Source organism: Passer domesticus, chromosome Z, assembly GCF_036417665.1.
Source record: "Passer domesticus isolate bPasDom1 chromosome Z, bPasDom1.hap1, whole genome shotgun sequence".
NCBI classification, from domain to species: domain Eukaryota; kingdom Metazoa; phylum Chordata; class Aves; order Passeriformes; family Passeridae; genus Passer; species Passer domesticus.
The window spans coordinates 83,404,782-83,420,937 of NC_087512.1; the positions used below are offsets into that span (position 1 = coordinate 83,404,782).

The window sequence follows — 16,156 nt, forward strand, 5'->3', positions numbered from 1 at the left end:
AGTTCCAAGCTAACAATGCTGCCTGCTGCACAGGGTGTTTCCTTGGACACGGGCTGGACAGAAGGACCCAGGTGCTCAGCACCCGGGGCTTTTAAAGTCTCTTAAAGCCACAGGAGTGATGCACTCTCAATCCACCTGTTGCTTGCTCCTTGTCTTGGTTGTTGGTTGCTCCATAAGATGGTGCATCTCTGGCCAATCATTCCAGAGTTCTGAGGCTTCATTGGCTGCCTGCTCTTGCAATCATGTTTCATATTAATGTCATCATCTCCTGAGGCAGTTTTCTAGCAAATTCCCTCACCCAGATCTCACCACCCTTCCTCTACTGGGCATGCATTCCTATTTCAGCACATTTAATTCCGTAACTTATTACTCTATAACTTATTACCTAAATTAAGTGTAACAATTGATTGCATTAAGTAACAATTCATGTCCCCGCCTACAAAAGCTAACTCATTTATAACCCTACTGCCAAGAACTTGGAGCTCTGCTCCTGTGCCTTTCTTGGCAGGGCTCCTGGGGCAGCTGGTTACTGTGACAACACTGCCTGTTCTTTTGTATCAGATACAGGAGTGATGAGAAAAAATAATAAAACACAGTCTAAAGCAGAGCTCCTGAAGAAGGGACAGCCACAGTGTGTCCTTTTGTTGTTCAGAAGCTTCTCACCGTCAGGGAAGGGAGCAACACATCAAAACCTACCACTTTAAACCTGAACTGGAAATCCGATCATCCTCTTGTGGTATTCACATATTCTGTGGACAGAAAGAGACTTCATTCTCTGCCAGGATTTTCCTGAGAAGCTGTGAGAAAGCTCAGAGAAAACAATTCTTCTCTTAATCTCTGCACCTGTTGTTGTGCACATGTGGAATGTGTTCTGGAGGTTGTTTACCAAAAGGTAGTTTCCTAATTGGACTCTGGTGCTGGTGTTGGATTCCTTGCCCAATTGGATCCAGTGTGTTGGACTGCCTGGCAATGGAGATGGGTTTTTCCTAGTAGTATAGTGTAGTAGTGTAATATAATATAGCATAGCTCAATAAAGCAATTGTTCAGTCTGTACTATACTATAATATAGTATAGCTCAATAAAGCAATTGCTCAGCCTTCTGCAATCATGGAGTCAAAGCACATTATTTCACCCGTTCGAGGGCCCCCTGCCACACAATAATCCTATAAGGATTGATCAATGGCCTTTAACAGAGAAAAAATTAAATATCCTTAAGAGATTGGTAACGGAGCAATTATAGGTCCAAGATCACATCACACCCATGAATAGTCCCTGGAATTCACCAATATTCCTCATCCACAAGAAGACATCGGGCTCCTGGAGGTTGCTTCATGACCTGAGGAAGATGAATGGAATGACTGAAGACATGGGACCTCTTCAGCCTGGACTTCTTTCTTTAAAAATGTCACATTAAAAATGTGACTTTATGGTCTCATTTTTCAATGGGACCCTTCTGAGAGATATCCTTTGTTGAGAATAGAATGGGTTTTTCTTCCCTACAGGTTTCCAAAGACTAGTTTTACAGTGTTAGGGATGATAGCACAAATTGTCATTAAGGCCAGAACAAGACTGTTCAGTTTAGCAAGTCAAAATTTGCAGTTATCTATTTATCACTGAAAAAAAGATTCTCTTGATTGGGCAATGCAAAATTCTGATGATTTACAATATGCATTGTTAAATTTTCCAGGTATTTGTTCTGTTCCTTACGTGGCTCACAAATTATTGCAAGCAAAATTGAGTTTTAGAGAGGAACCTATGTTAAGTGAGGAACCTTTAAATGCAATAACTCTCTTCACTGATGGATCTGGGAAAAGTCATAAATCAGTTGTAATTTGGTTGAACCAAACATCTAAAACCTGGGAATCAGATTTTCAAATAATAGAAGGATCTCTTCAGATTGCTGGGCTTGCTGCTGTGATTCAGGCTTTTCAGCTCTTCCCACAACCTTTTAATTTAATCAGAGATTCTGTTGCTAATGTGGTTAAACGATTAGAAGGATCAGTTCTAAACGATGTTAGTAATGACACTTTATATTGTTGGCTTTCCTGTCTTTATACATCGTTGCAATATAGAACTAATCCATATTTTGTTTCTCACATTGGGGCTCATTCTTCACTTCCTGGATTTTTAGTGGAAGAAAATGTGAGAGCAGACAAACTGGGAATGGTTATTTCAAACACTTTGCAAACATTTTTGAACAAGCAAAACTGAGTCATGTCTTTTTTCACTTGTGCAAATGTTTCAAATTTCTAAAAGTCAGTCTAAAGCTATCATCAGTACTTGCCCTGACTGCCAGCTTGTGAGCCTTCTGTTTCTACAGGAGCGGTCAACACGCGGTGTTTGCAGAGCCTGCAGTTGTGGCTATCACTAAATACCCTTCCTTTGGTAAATTTAAAAATACTCATGTTTCAGTGGGCACATTCTCTGGTGCAGTTTTTGCTTCTCTTCACACAGGTGAAACAGGTAATCATGCTTGTCAACATTTTTTGCAAGCTTTTGCTTCATTGGGTGTGCCCCAAAAAGTCAGCAATGGTCCCGCATATATATCTCAAAAATTTGCCACATTTTTAAAGGATTGGACTGTTTGTCACCATTCTCCCATACGTCAAGCAATTGTTGAGAGGACACATCAGACATTAGAACACATTCTTGATCAAGAATGAGGGGGGGAGTAGAGATCACACCACAGATGAGGTTGAACAAAGCTTTATATATTTTTAATTTCTTGAATTGTTCTGTTGCAGAACCTGATCCACCAATTTTTAGGCATTTTTCAAATAACACACAGGCAAAATGAAAAGAAAATCCCCCTGTTTTAATTAGAAACCCTGGGACAGGACAAATTGAAGGTCCTTTCTGATTAACCACTTGGGGCAAAGGGTATGCTTCTGTCTCTACAGGTGCAGGAATTAAGTGGGTCCCAGTGAAAAACATCAAACCATATCACACCCCAGAAGGTGTTGATAAGTCCAAGACTGTAGAAGCAAGTACGCAGACGTGAGCTGAACAGAGGGATCACGGGTCACACCTGACGTTCCTTGCTCATTGCTGGGACCTGCAAACTCTGATTTTATGCTGTTTATAAATGTGTCAATTGTTGGTTTTGTAGAGCTTTTTTGGCAAAAGTGTGGTTTTTGTTTTGTGACGTTATACATCCCCTCTATTGGGTTTTCAAAGGTGAAGTTTTTATTAAAGGTCAAAAGCAAAGTTTTTAAATTGAGGAAGATATGGGAGGATCTTTTGCCAAAAATTAGCTGATGAAAAGAATGGAGCAAAATTGAATGATACACTGATGTCTATTGGGTTTTCAAAGGTGAAGTTTTTATTAAAGGTCAAAAGCAAAGTTTTTAAATTGAGGAAGATATGGGAGGATCTTTTGCCAAAAATTAGCTGACGAAAAGAATGGAGCAAAATTGAATGATACACTGATGTTGGTTGGTTTTAATTGTTTAACAATTTAACAAACTAATGCCAATATCACTGCAATAACACAGTGATATTAAACAGATGTTAACATCTGTTTAGTATCACTGTTAAACAGATGTTAAGATTGTTGGGCATGCTACCCTTTGAAATAGAACAGCTGTTGATTTTTTCTTTTTCCTGGCACATGGACATGGTTGTGAGGAATTTGTGGATTGTGTTGCGTGAACCTGTCTGATCATTCTGAATCCATCCACAAAAACATACAAAAGCTGAAAGATTTGACAGCTCCAATTAAAGAAGATGCTGGATCCTGGTTAGATGATTTGTTCCTAGGATGGAGCTTTGCACCTTGACAAAGGGAACTTTGGAAGATAGGTCTATATGTGTTGGGTGTTTTGGCAGTGATACTGTAGTAATACCTTGCATACCTCAGTGTGTGCCACAAATGATGGACAAAACTATCAAAGAAGTGTTTAGCATATAAGAGACATAGGTAGGAAATGGATTCACAGAGAGTTCTCAAAATCTCACAGAGATGGTGGATGAAGGTATTGACATAGAAGAACAGGTGAGAACACCTTGGAACAGGTGAGACTTCTTCTGACAATGACTTGTAATTGCTATCAGACATGACTTATGCCCTTTGAACTGACTGGACTCTCACAACATTAAAATTGCTGTGTTGTAAAATAGCAAGGCTTAATGTGAGCAAAAAGGATGCTTTAAGCAAGTAAAAAGCAGATATACTATACTAAAGCTATGAAACGCAAGGCAGTTAATAAATGACATGGTTATGAAGGGTTTTTTTAGTCAGAAGGTTTTGGGAAAGCTGCAAAAGGCAGGGCTTAAAGACATAAGAACTGCGATTAGAGCTAAGCAGCAGCCATGAGATAAGTCAGCAGCAAAATTACATAAGACGTAAAAAAGTAAGGACAAATGGAACAATAGTCTTTGTATTAAAACTTGGCTAGAATAACTCCCTAAGCTACAGAAAAGTATATCTAGTGAGATATTAGGAACTTCTGAGCTTAATAATGGAGCTCTGTGCATTGTACTTTAAGGCTTACAATGGGTATTTCATTCCAAATAAGCAAGCACTGTTTGAACAAAAGGTACCTGTGCTTCTAGGGGTTGGATAGAACTATTGTCAATATTCTTTTGCTTTGTGGGATTGGTCAAAAAAGTTTACTTTTTTAAGGTAAGGTAACATTAAGTTCTTTGTGTACTGCCGGGGATGTGAGATGCTGGCATCTTCCCATTGTCATAACCATGTAATGAGAGTGGAAACCAAACAGCTGGAAAACAAACAGCTCGAGGCGTGTTCCTCAGCATTCCTGTCCTGTTCATGGATTGACACAGACCCCTGGCCAGCAATGCTCTCCTCTCAGGAAATGTGGAGGGACATGGAGTTATTCAGCTTTGTGAAGAACAGGCCCCAGGAAGACTTTAGCTCCACTTCCCAAAACTTCAGGGTGGCTTTGAAGAAAGTGGGAGACAGCTTTTTTAACAGGACCACTTACAATAGGATGTGGTCTAATATTTTGAGGGATAGATTGTAAACAAATCAAGTTCTTATATGAACTGTCCATGAGGTAAGTAGACTTCAGGATGCTTGTCTGTGGTTTCCAGTGTCCACTGAAGTGTATTTTAGGCAGCTGAATATCATAGGGTTATTATACTGTTATATTATTTACTGAAGAGTCAAAGATGCACCTTCACAACAACCCCTTCTTCCCCTTTTTTCTTTGTATAATAAATAAAAATAAGGACAAAACATGGGTTTTGAGCTCTGCCTGGGTCTCTTTTTCACTATGAGAACCTGAGAAAAACCTCTTCTGGATGAGGCTTTTTTTATTTCTCTCAATGGAAAAAGAGAATCTAGGTTTAATAATATCTTTTTCTTTACCAGCCAAGTTCATGGCTTGATCAGGATCATGAGCTTGGTTGGGGGAAGTTTTTTTGTATTTATACTTTAAAAACAAACTTTTACTAATATCTAGTGCACGAAAACTTTAGACATGAATAACAGTGCAAGCAATCCACCCTTCTCCCCTTGTTAAAAGTTATACATTTTGTTAGTGATTTAATAGATGACTTTTAACTTTTAAAATGTGTCTTGGTTTGAAATGACAGATGTCTGCTGAGGAAGGCAGAAACCTCCACTGAAATGGAAAATGTGAAACCCCTCCTTACAAATTGTTGTAGTTTTGAAATTAAGGGGGACTCCCAGGCAAAGATGCGGGAGCAGGAATAACAGTTCTTTATTAGGGAAGAAAATAAAAGTCAAATAAACAATGCAGTAATACAAAACAACACTGCCAGAGTCAGAATACAACCTGACACCTGTCAGCGATGGAGAGAGACGGAAGACTGACTCAGTGATAGAATCCAATTTTATTGTGGGATACAAACACTTTTATATTATATACTACTTCAGGGAGACTAGTAATGTGTACTAAAATGATTAGGTTAAAATCACATACACAAACTTATGCATATAACAACATCTCTTGCTTGCACAGTTTAATGGGATTTTCTTTTTCTGGTAAACCTCTTTGATTTAATCTTCTTGCAAGATTAAGTCTAAGTCTAACTTTCAAAGTTCCATTTGCTTTTGCCAAGGCATCCTGTTATCAAATCTCTTATGTTAACCCGGTCCAAAGTCCATCCTCTGCCTTGTGTCCTCCAACATTCCAACAGACACCTGTTGGTCAGGGGGTTGGTAGCAGTTTAATTGGAATGGTGGCTGCCGTCCTCCTGGAGTGTCAGGTGTGGTTCTGTTGAAGCAGTGATCCTGGAGAAAGGTGTAGTCATCCTCTGAAGATCCAGTGGTGGTGTACATGGGTCTGGTCTTCCTCTGGGAATCCAGTGGAAAAGGCAGCTGCTCCTCTGGGAATCCAGTGGAAAAGGCTGTCCTGGTGTCCAAAATCTCAGATGATATCCAGTTAGGAATGCTTGGCTCCTCTCTCTGGGCAGAGCTTCTCACAATGTGGGATGATGTAGTTTTATCAGTCATGCTGTGGCACTCAATGGCCCATTAACACAGATGTGTTCCCAGAGGGAGGATTGGTCATGGAAGAGATAAAGAAAACTGCCCAATTAAGAGAAGATAACAGAGCCACACCTCTAACAGATGGCAAATAGAATACACACATTACCTTGCAGTCTAGGACAAAATGATGACAAGTGGTAGAACTTCAGTGAAAGAACTTTGCAACAGTAATTTGGTTATGACAAATTGATATTTTTTTTTTAATGAGTATTTTAGTGGATATCCCTTGGAGCTTAACCATCCTTCTTGAAACAAGGCAATAATAATTAGTAGGAGTACTAGGAAAAAACATATTAATAGACACACTAAGGCTTCCTTGATGCACAGCCTGAAGAAGAAATAGCCCATTTTCCCAATTATAGGCCTATTGATTTTGGTCCTAACAATCGCAAACAGTCATAATGAGTATTGTACTATGAACTCTAAGGCATATTTTACAAACAGTTGTACATTTTTCTAACTTTTGTGTGATAACCCTTCAGTGTGTTTATTAGAGTTTTTGAAACATGCCAGCCTTGATTTGAAAGGCATTGTAGGGCAATGTTGGCTTTCTGTTGGACTTGGTGAGAAAGTGGCCCTCTCTCAGCTGCTGTGAAATGGCCGTGGCATGTGGCCAGCAGCATCTTTTCAGGACGGCTTGCTTGCTATTGCTGACACGGCCCCACACCCTTGCACGCTTCTTTCCACTGTATTTTGTTGGTTGGGCCCCCGCAGGGGCTTTTCCCACACTCTGCTTCTGGTCTTGGTATCTGCAGCTCTTCTCAGATCCGACCTTGGAGGCAGGCTCGGGGCAGGGCCACTCCCGATGCAGACACGCTGGGCTCCAGGGAGGGGTGACTTTGGAGCCAGCCCACTCGGTTTCTGTGGTGATGGGAATTGCGGCGGCCCCGGTGCGAATGGTGGGGGGCGATCTCAGCGGCCACGTGGCACGGTGTAATGGCTGCGGAATTCCCCTGTAACCCGGGAGGGCTCGGAGCGGCTGCATGGCATGGTGTCCCTGGCGGGGAACAGAAGCGTTCCCCACATGGTCTGCTCCCCCAGGGCAGGGCGGCGTGGTGTGCCCGCCCGGGTCGGCTGCCGGGGCTGTGGTGGCCGCCGTCTCTCCACGTGTCTGGATTGTGCAATCGGCGCCACCGGCCCTCTGGACGACATCGGTGTCCTTGGCTCGGGCAGCCCCCGGATGGTCTCCGTTTTCCAGGATTCCCCCACTCCCTGGGGCTGTGCTGGTTCCCACACACGCTCCACATTGGTCAGCCACAGTTCCAGTAGCAGAGCACGTTTTCACAGCAGCTGGGGCCTGCCGGCTCCCGCGGCAATGCCAGCTCGCACACAGGGTGGAAGGAAGAGGCGGCTGCGCTGCTGCCCTTCCCCCTTTGCCTTTCATAATCCAGTTCTTTAATAAGTCCAGAACAAATGTCCATGGTTTTATAATACTGGTGGCTGCATCATTGCCAAATGAGACTGCCTCAAATATATTTTGTCCAGCCCTCTCCCAAAAGGGCAAATCTAAAGCATCCCCTTTTGATACGTGCAGCTCATGGTTTTCGCACCATGTGAATAAAGCTTGTAGAGCTCGCTCATCGTGGTTTATTTCTCTTCTTTGAAAGAAGAAAATCAGTACCTTCATTACAGAGTTTTCTGGTCCTGACATCCAAGCTCCCATGGTCTCCTAAGTGATTCCAGTCCACAAAAACAGGGCTAGAAACCTCGCAGCACTTTATGCTACTTAGCAAAGTCCCAGGTTTTCAGCATATCAGCTCTGTCACCATTCCCAGCTCCCAGGCTGTATTTATCCAGTTCCAAACACCAATTTGGGCCTGTTGCTCTTGTAATCTGGTTCCCACACCATTTCCCAGCTCTTACGCTGCTTGTAATCCGGTTGTACACCAATTTCCAGCTCTAACGCCGTATGTCTCCTTTGCTCTGTGCTTCTGAGTTCTTATCACTCTGGGGTTCACCACGTGTTAGGTCACTTCTGGGGGTTGTGGGTGCAGGAGACAGAGATCACTCAGCCCCGAGGTTTGTGTGGCACAGAGAGGGTTTATTTCCCAGCCTACCCCTCATACAGAGCATTTGAAAGACCCAGTCTGCATATTCTCATTGGTCTGAACTCCACACCCCCTCGGCATCTGGCCGCTGAAATGCTTGCAGCTTCCTAAGAGATCTGACTGGGGGAAGCCCCTGGCAGTCAATCCCTGGGCTTGGCAGCAAGCTCATCTCTGACATTTGGAAGCACCAGCCAATGGGTGCCTTCTTTCTCTTCAGTTCTGTTAGGTCTCGGTTTGGTTTCAGTTATGTCAGGTTGAGACTAAAGGCATAAAAAGGGTGCCATGTTTACAATAAAGAGATCTCCTTTGGATGGATGAGGGGGTCTATGTCACTTTGTTCCCCACTGCTGCATCCAAATCTGCCTTTTGGGAGTGCTAATTCACTAAACAGTCACTATACACAAACAAGGCATGGGCTATAATTCTCAAAAAACTTAGAATTGTCTCAAGGCATTTTGTTTTGTTTTGTTTGTTTGACAGAACACCTACTTTATGTGTGAGGTAGAGAGTTCTATCTTACAGACTGCCTTAAAATAAGAGATACTGGAACCCCACCAGATCAGATCAATCAAAGCGCTCCTAATCTATTAGTAAGAATTAACAAGGTCTGAACGTATATTTTCTGTCTCAAGACTTTGTATGTACATCCATCCACACAATACCACTGTGATTAACTACACTGACACACAGGTTTGCATAAAGATTATTTTCCCAAATACATTGGAGTATGGTAGAGCAAAAGAAAACCTTGATTGCAGTGTCTAAAGACATTGCACGTGGTTAAACATTCCCTTTCTCTTCACAGCTTTAAATTAAAATTTACACCTTTATAAATAAAGGTACTATAAATAAAGGTCCTAGAGGTTCCCATGAACTCCACAGATCTTTGAGAGGTGTTTGAAGGCTAGGTCTATAGACACAAAAGTGCTTCATTAGCAGGTTTCAGCTGCAGAGTTTTCTGGCTATTTGCCACCTGTCACTTCTGTTTACAGTGTCTATAAAATCATTTTCATGCTGAAAATCACTAACAACTACCTTCCATATTTATTCATGGTTAAGCACTCATGCCAGCTCCTGTTGAAGTCAAGAGCAGGTTTCTGAAAATAGCACGAATAGGATGAAACCTAAAATGTCTGCCACTGCTATCATTGAAATATGAATTTGCATGTTTTCTTAATTTTCAACCAAAATACAACCATGGCTTTCAATGTTGGGTTTTTGCAGATAGTATGCAGATGTAATCATCACAGAACTGAGGTCATTTGACATTACAGAAAGGTTAAAAACTAGGCATGGGAAGGTCATCACGAGAACTTCTAACTGACAAAAAATTGTTTGTCCTGCAACCTTGAACTCATGTCCTTATACCCTTCCCAAAAGAAAACCTATTCATTGAAGATGCATCCCAAAAACATGTTGAAATTAGGCTCGTGATTCCCTCAGGGAGATAGGAGGTCATATTTTGCTGCAGCCAAAAGGTTATTAGAAAAAAGTACGAAAGTTTTTGGTGCTAGGTGGTGTTAGTTCTGGTTTGCATTTGTTCCAGTTAATTTCTTGGGTGTTGCTGAAGCTGGAAAAGGGGCAGGGGTGAACACCAGAACAAAAGAGAAGTAGGAGAAGAGGAGAGGGGACAGAAAAGTAGGCTGTCAGGAGAGAATAGAAGTTGCCTAGCACCCAGCCAAAGGGGAAGGGGACAGGGATCACCCAAGGCTGTGAAAAGCAATCAAAAACAGCATTGTGTTGGTGTGTGTGTATGTTCAGCTCTCAGGAGACAGAGATACACAGCCGGCTCAGTTGAATCCTTACTAAGAAGAAGGTTCTCTTTTACTTTAATGACTTTGTCTCCATTTAATGGTAACTAAGAGTTTGTTTATTTCTAACACCTCTCTCCCAGCAGCTCAGAGCAGCATTGCACAGTGCTTGCTGTGCTCCAGAGAGCACAAAGCAGGCTGGCCTGGTGGCCCTGAATATTTCTGCAAAGCACTCTGCATTTCACACCTTTGCTGTGGCTCAGGGCAGAACTGCAGGCCTGCAGGCGCTTCCTGGCAGAGCTGTGGGAGGCACTGGCTCCTGCAGATGGGAGCTGCCAAGCTGTCAGTGCCTCAGGCTGGCCTGGCTTGCCCTGGCAGAAGTGCCGTGCCTGAAGGACGCTGCCCTGTGCTCCAGCCTGCCCAGCAGCCCGGCTCCCTGCGCCGCTGCCCAGAGTGCTGCACACACTGCTGCCCTTTGCCAGGAGTCACAGGGCAGCCGGCACAAGAGTAGGAATCCTCAGCCAGGCCACCGGCCCTGGGCTGCCCCTGGCCTTCCTCTGCTCCTGGGCAGACTCCAGACGGCCAATGCCTCCAGTCTGGGCTGTGCCCAGCACGGCTACGCTTCCCCTCGGGAGCAGCCAGCTGCCAGCTGGGCTCTGAGAGCGGAGGATTCGCCCGCTGCCAGGAAGAGGCACCCAGGGCCCGGCTGCTGCCTCCTGCAGCTCCAAGGGCCTCCTTCCAGCCTGCCTCTGCCCAGGCTCAGGCTGCTCCGGGCTCTGCCAGGCCTCTGCTGGGGCTGCACCCCGGCCAAGGCCGGGCCCGCTCTCACCTCACAGGCGCTGCCAGCTCTGCACCAGAGGAGACCTTTCAGAGCCCCCGCTCTGATCCTTCTGCTTTCTCACTTGAGCAAGGCTCTCCTTCCGCCAAAGACATTGCACTTGGGGATACAAATCCTAGTGGCAGGAACAAAATGTTCTCGAGTCACAGCTGCAGGCCTGAATCTGCACAGGATGTCTTGGCTGCCCCACTCCTTTGGTTTTCCTGCAAATGCCATTGCCCTTTCTGCCTGCACTAGAAATACCACAGCTGGGCAAAAACAGGCCAGTGGGTCATATTGCAAAGGCAGTGTGGTCTGCAGAGGATGAATGAAGAAGATCCTTCCCCACTTACAAACCATACAAAAGAAGCCAGAAGTGTGACTCAGCACCAATAAAAAACAAGGAAATGTTGTGTTTTCTGAAGAGATCAGAAGGAGAGGAGTCTTCTAAATGAGTTGATGTTCCAGAAACTTTATTTAAATCCAATCCAATCTACAATCCTATTCTACAAAACTCTTCAACAATCCTACTCTACAATCCTACTCTACATTTCTAATCTAAATTTCTTATGAAGATAACATCTTCAAATTATTGTTAAATTCTTGTCTCCTAATACTTCTTTTTCTTCTTCTTCGATGAAATGATGAGTGGTGCCAGGATGGGGGCTGGTTTGGAGGATGTTACAAATGGATGCTGTACACAGGAAAAAGAAAAAGAAACTCTTTTTGAAACTCTTCTTTGTTGTAAGAAGAGTGGTGAACCATGACTTTCCAAGCTCAGTGCTTCACTGGCTCCATGAGGATTCCTCTAGTTCCTACAAAGACCCACAAAGTAGAACAATGGGACCATCTGCACCTCCATCTTTATGTGCAGGACCTTGCCATCACCGGCAAACCTGGCCCAGACTCCCACTCATCTGTTTATTGTCATGTCTTTGTCTTGCTGGGATTTTTGCACTGACAGTGCTCTAGAAATGCTGCTTTCAATCCTTGGAGTTTCTTCTTTTCAGGAAACTCCAAAGCCTCACATTGGTCCCTCTCTTTGAACAACAGGCACTGGGCTGATTCCCACAGGGAGACAGAGCAGTGTCTACCTTTCCATGCCCTGCCCCTCCTGTGCTGGATGGCACCTTCCTTCCCAGCAGGGACAGCCCAATGGCACTGGCTGCTGCACTTCCCTCTCTGCCACACAACCTGGCAGTAACCCTGGGGCAGTTCCTGTCTGCTTGAGCGTGCCAGGCAGCAGATGGGGCTGGGACAAGTCCCTCTCAGCTCTCCCTGTTTGCGTGCCAGAAACCTCGAAGGGTGGGCTGGGGGCACAAACCAGGGCCCCTCAGAGGCTGACAGTGAGCCCCCCACAGCCCCTCCTGCCCACAGCCAAATCTCTGACCACTCAGCCAGCCTGGCTTCCTTGGGTTCCTGCACCACCTTTGCATGTCTCTGTACCCTGCATTGCTCTACTTCAATTCTTTTGCCATTGGATAAAATGGAGCACACCACCAAATTACAAAACAGGGCAACAGAAGCAGTCAGAGGACAGAGCATCTCTCCTCTCAGGAAATGTGGAGATTGGTGGAGTTATTCAGCTGTGTGAAAAACAGGCCCCAGAGAGCCACTTGTTGCCACCTTTCAAGACTTTGGATTGTCAGAGTAGGTCGAAGGAAGAAATTGTTTACCCATGGCATGGTGCCACCCTGGCACAGGTTGCCCCAAGAGCTTGTAGTTGCCCCATCCCTGAAACCATTCCAGCTCAGGTGGCAAAGGACTCTGAGCAATGTGATCTCTTTAAAGATGTCCCTGCTCATTACAGGACACTTGCACCTGATGACCTTTACAGGGCCCTGCCAGCCCAGCCCAGTCTAGGACTCCTCACTGTTTCCATTTGAAGAGCACCAAGAGTGGAGGTGAGCAGGAAGGGGGCTCATCTGATGCCTTGGACTTCCATGGAGGAGGAGCCCATCCCTCACACCCTGTTTCACCTGCAGCCCCTTTGCTTTTTACCTGCAGGAGCTCCTTGGCAGACCAGCGCTGCTCCTCGTCTGTCTGCAGGCAGCAGCTCAGGAAGTCACGCAGCCAAGCTGAGAGGAGCTTGGGATGCAGCAGCTGCGGGGTTCCTATTGAGGCTATCATGAATTTAGCCTGGAGAAAACGGAAACACGAGGCTCCACCTGCTGCTTTCACATCTGTAACTGCTCTCCCAGGTCCCACTGTTTAACCCCTATTCTTCAGTGGCAGTTTCTGCCCTGGCAGAGACCCAGAGATGCCTTTCCTTCATCTACAAAAAACCCAAACCCCAACGCAGCCACAGCTTTTCCAACATCCCTCAGATCTTGCCATGGCTGCTGATTTCATTGACCTACTCAGTGGGAAGTACATCAACAAAAGCACATCTGCTTCTCTGAGGATTCACACCTGCTTGACAGGCTTTTTGGAAGAGGGACTTTGCTGTACTAATTCCAAGGATTAGTATATGAAAGGCATCACTGCAGTGCTTGTTGGTCCCTTAAGCACAGCTGCCATAGAACAAAACCCATCAAGATTTTTCTCCTGTTCTTGAAAACAATTGTAATTGGAAGGAAAGAAAGGAAATTCATCAGTCAATCCCCAGGTAAGGCAACTAACACCTACAATCTCATATTCCACACAGACACATTAAGATGCCTGCAGAAATGTGTTGGGATGAAAATGCCTGCTTGGGCGCACAGGAAACACCTGCAGCTCTGTGTCTCAGCAGTCTGAAAATTTCAGCTTCCCTTATGCAGCAAAAGAAAAGCTTTTCATGGTCAGAAGAAGGAGAGGTGCCACCCCTATGGTCACTCTCTGCTCATTTGGATACTCAAGTCAATGCATTAATGGTAGGCCCATCCCAGAAAGTGCCAGGAAACACTGGGAGGTTTTGGCAGGCTCTCCACATCACCAGCTGCTGGCTTGGTGACATGGAGAATGTGGCTTGAACTGTGAGAGAAACATGGTCACTGAGTGTTTCAGCAGCACTGCACAAGAAGCAGAAGAGACTCTGTGGTCTCTACACCCTCCTGCCCAGGTTTCAGGCAAGCTTCCCAGCAAGAAGAAACTGCACAGGGGATGCAGTCCCTCTCTGAAAACCACAGTTTTAGAAACTCTGTTTGGTTTGGGTTTTCTTCCTTCATTTCTGGAAGGATAAGAGTAGTTCTAAGATTCTTGTTTCATGTTATTGGGGCCATCTACAGAGACAAAAGAACTGGAACCACTTATTACCCAAAGGCAAGTGTTGCCTGAGAATGGAGTTTGTTTGCATGTGGTAAGGCTTGAATTCCCCCACTCATGCAACCAAAACTACAGCAGATGCTGATGTGTTGCAGGGACATTTTTAAAAGGGCACCGTTGTGGAAGTAATGCCAGCAGATGGCAATGGGATTTTGTCCAATGGCACACAGAACATGGGACAGGTGAGAAAGACAGCGGGATCAGTGAGGATTTGCTCCTTACTGAGGCAGGACTCTGGTTCCAGTAAGGAGGTTCTTCTTCCACCATTTCAATTCCCACAATTCCAAAAGACCATATGTCCACTTTGGGGCCATATGGTTCACGTGTCACCACTTCAGGTGCCATCCACCAAGCAGTCCCTGCTAACAATCTCCGTGTATTCTTCTAAGGGGTGAGCTGAGTAGGGAGGCCAAAATCGGCTGAGGAGAAAGCAAAACAACTGTTGTTATTTTATTCTGTGCAATTAGGAAACTAAGCAATAGAATTCCCCAGTGGAAGTTTGAGAATGTGCTGTTGAATCACCTGGACAACTGTGCCTACTCTGTTTTCTCAGGTCTTTAGCCAAGGATATATGGCATTGGTGACTTAAAAAATCCTCACATTTTTTTACACTACCTCCAGCAGCGGCTTTTGTTCGTTGGAAGCTTTAGACCTGTAGCTCCCTCCCTCTGGAAGGGACACACACAGAGCAACACCACTCTTGACTGCTTGTTCCTTGTCATGCCTCTGTACACATTGCAGCCATGTCACCAGCTCACAGGGAGTGTCCCTGCACTGTCACCAGCACCATTTCTGGGGAGCTGGGAGTCACTCCAAGCAGCCCCACACCCACATCCCTGGAATGTTGCACCTGACCAAGAATATACTGACCCAGCTTGACAGAGCCGTCGGTTCTGAGAAGGATGTTGCTGCTCTTCACATCTCGGTGGATCACATGGTTGGAGTGAAGAAAATCCAGTCCTTGCAGGCACTGAGAGAGGAAACAGAAACAACATGGCAAAAACTAAGTGATGTGATTTTATTACAAAAGAAAGGACAGAAAGAATCAAAAAAGATTCCCTTTCCCCAGGGGAATGGGGGATAATGGCAGAACACAGCTTCCTTTGAGAGGAAGAGCTTGCTGCTGCAACACTTGCAGAGCAGGACCTTTCTAAGGAAAGGCGTGTCAGCCTTTGAAAGAGCAACAGCACCTGCTGTTGTAGACTGTCCCCTGCAAACCAGCCAGGGTGACTGCTGCTGCAGGGGATGTGCTCAGAAGCAAACAGCGCTTTGGCTGCACTCCTATCCTTTTTAGCTGAGGACTGAGAGAAACGAGTCTCTCTCTCTTCCTTTGCTGTTCCTTTCAAATCCTGCCAGCAGCACCTTTGCTTTTACAGACAAGGAATGCAGTGAAGACAGGCAAAAGTTTAGAAAGCAAGATGGAGAAGAGCAAATACATGAGGCAGAGCAAGAACACAACAGCAGGAGATAAGAGTACAAGAACTGAGTTCAGTGAGTGCAGGGGCACTGGCAGCCATTTCACCTGAGATGTTTCTACTTGCCCACAGCATAGCAGCAACACACAAACAAAGCTTGGCACATAAAACCTCTCCTGTTCTGAGCCCCTGTTTCCCAGACAATCCTGCCCAAGCCCTCGGCAGCACAGATGGGATTGCTGACCTCCCGACTGATGGCTGCCATCTCCTCTTCAGACAGGTAGCTCTTGCTGATGACATTGCTCAGGGTGCCTCCATCCATGTACTCCATAACCAGCCAGAATTCCTCACCCAGAAGGTAGCTGAAAGAAGGAAACAAGGGCGTGGAGATAAACATGCAT

General features: G+C 45.1%; 1 protein-coding gene across 2 annotated transcripts; it reads right to left on the reverse strand.

Moving 5' to 3' along the window:
* Positions 1 to 11,550: 11,550 nt before the first annotated feature.
* Positions 11,551 to 15,597, reverse strand: LOC135290302 (serine/threonine-protein kinase PAK 2-like). 2 transcript variants are annotated; one of them, XM_064404232.1, is made up of 4 exons: positions 15,211 to 15,597; positions 14,563 to 14,759; positions 13,096 to 13,233; positions 11,551 to 11,788 (listed from the first exon to the last, which is right to left on the reverse strand). In XM_064404232.1, the coding sequence occupies exons 2-4, from the start codon at positions 14,683 to 14,685 to the stop codon at positions 11,705 to 11,707; spliced, it is 345 nt and encodes a 114-aa protein (XP_064260302.1). In that variant the 5' UTR covers positions 14,686 to 14,759; positions 15,211 to 15,597; the 3' UTR covers positions 11,551 to 11,704. The 2 variants fall into 2 exon arrangements, with proteins under 2 accessions (XP_064260302.1, XP_064260303.1); XM_064404233.1 differs by having other exon boundaries at positions 14,563 to 15,597.
* Between the last annotated feature and the right edge of the window lie 559 nt (positions 15,598 to 16,156).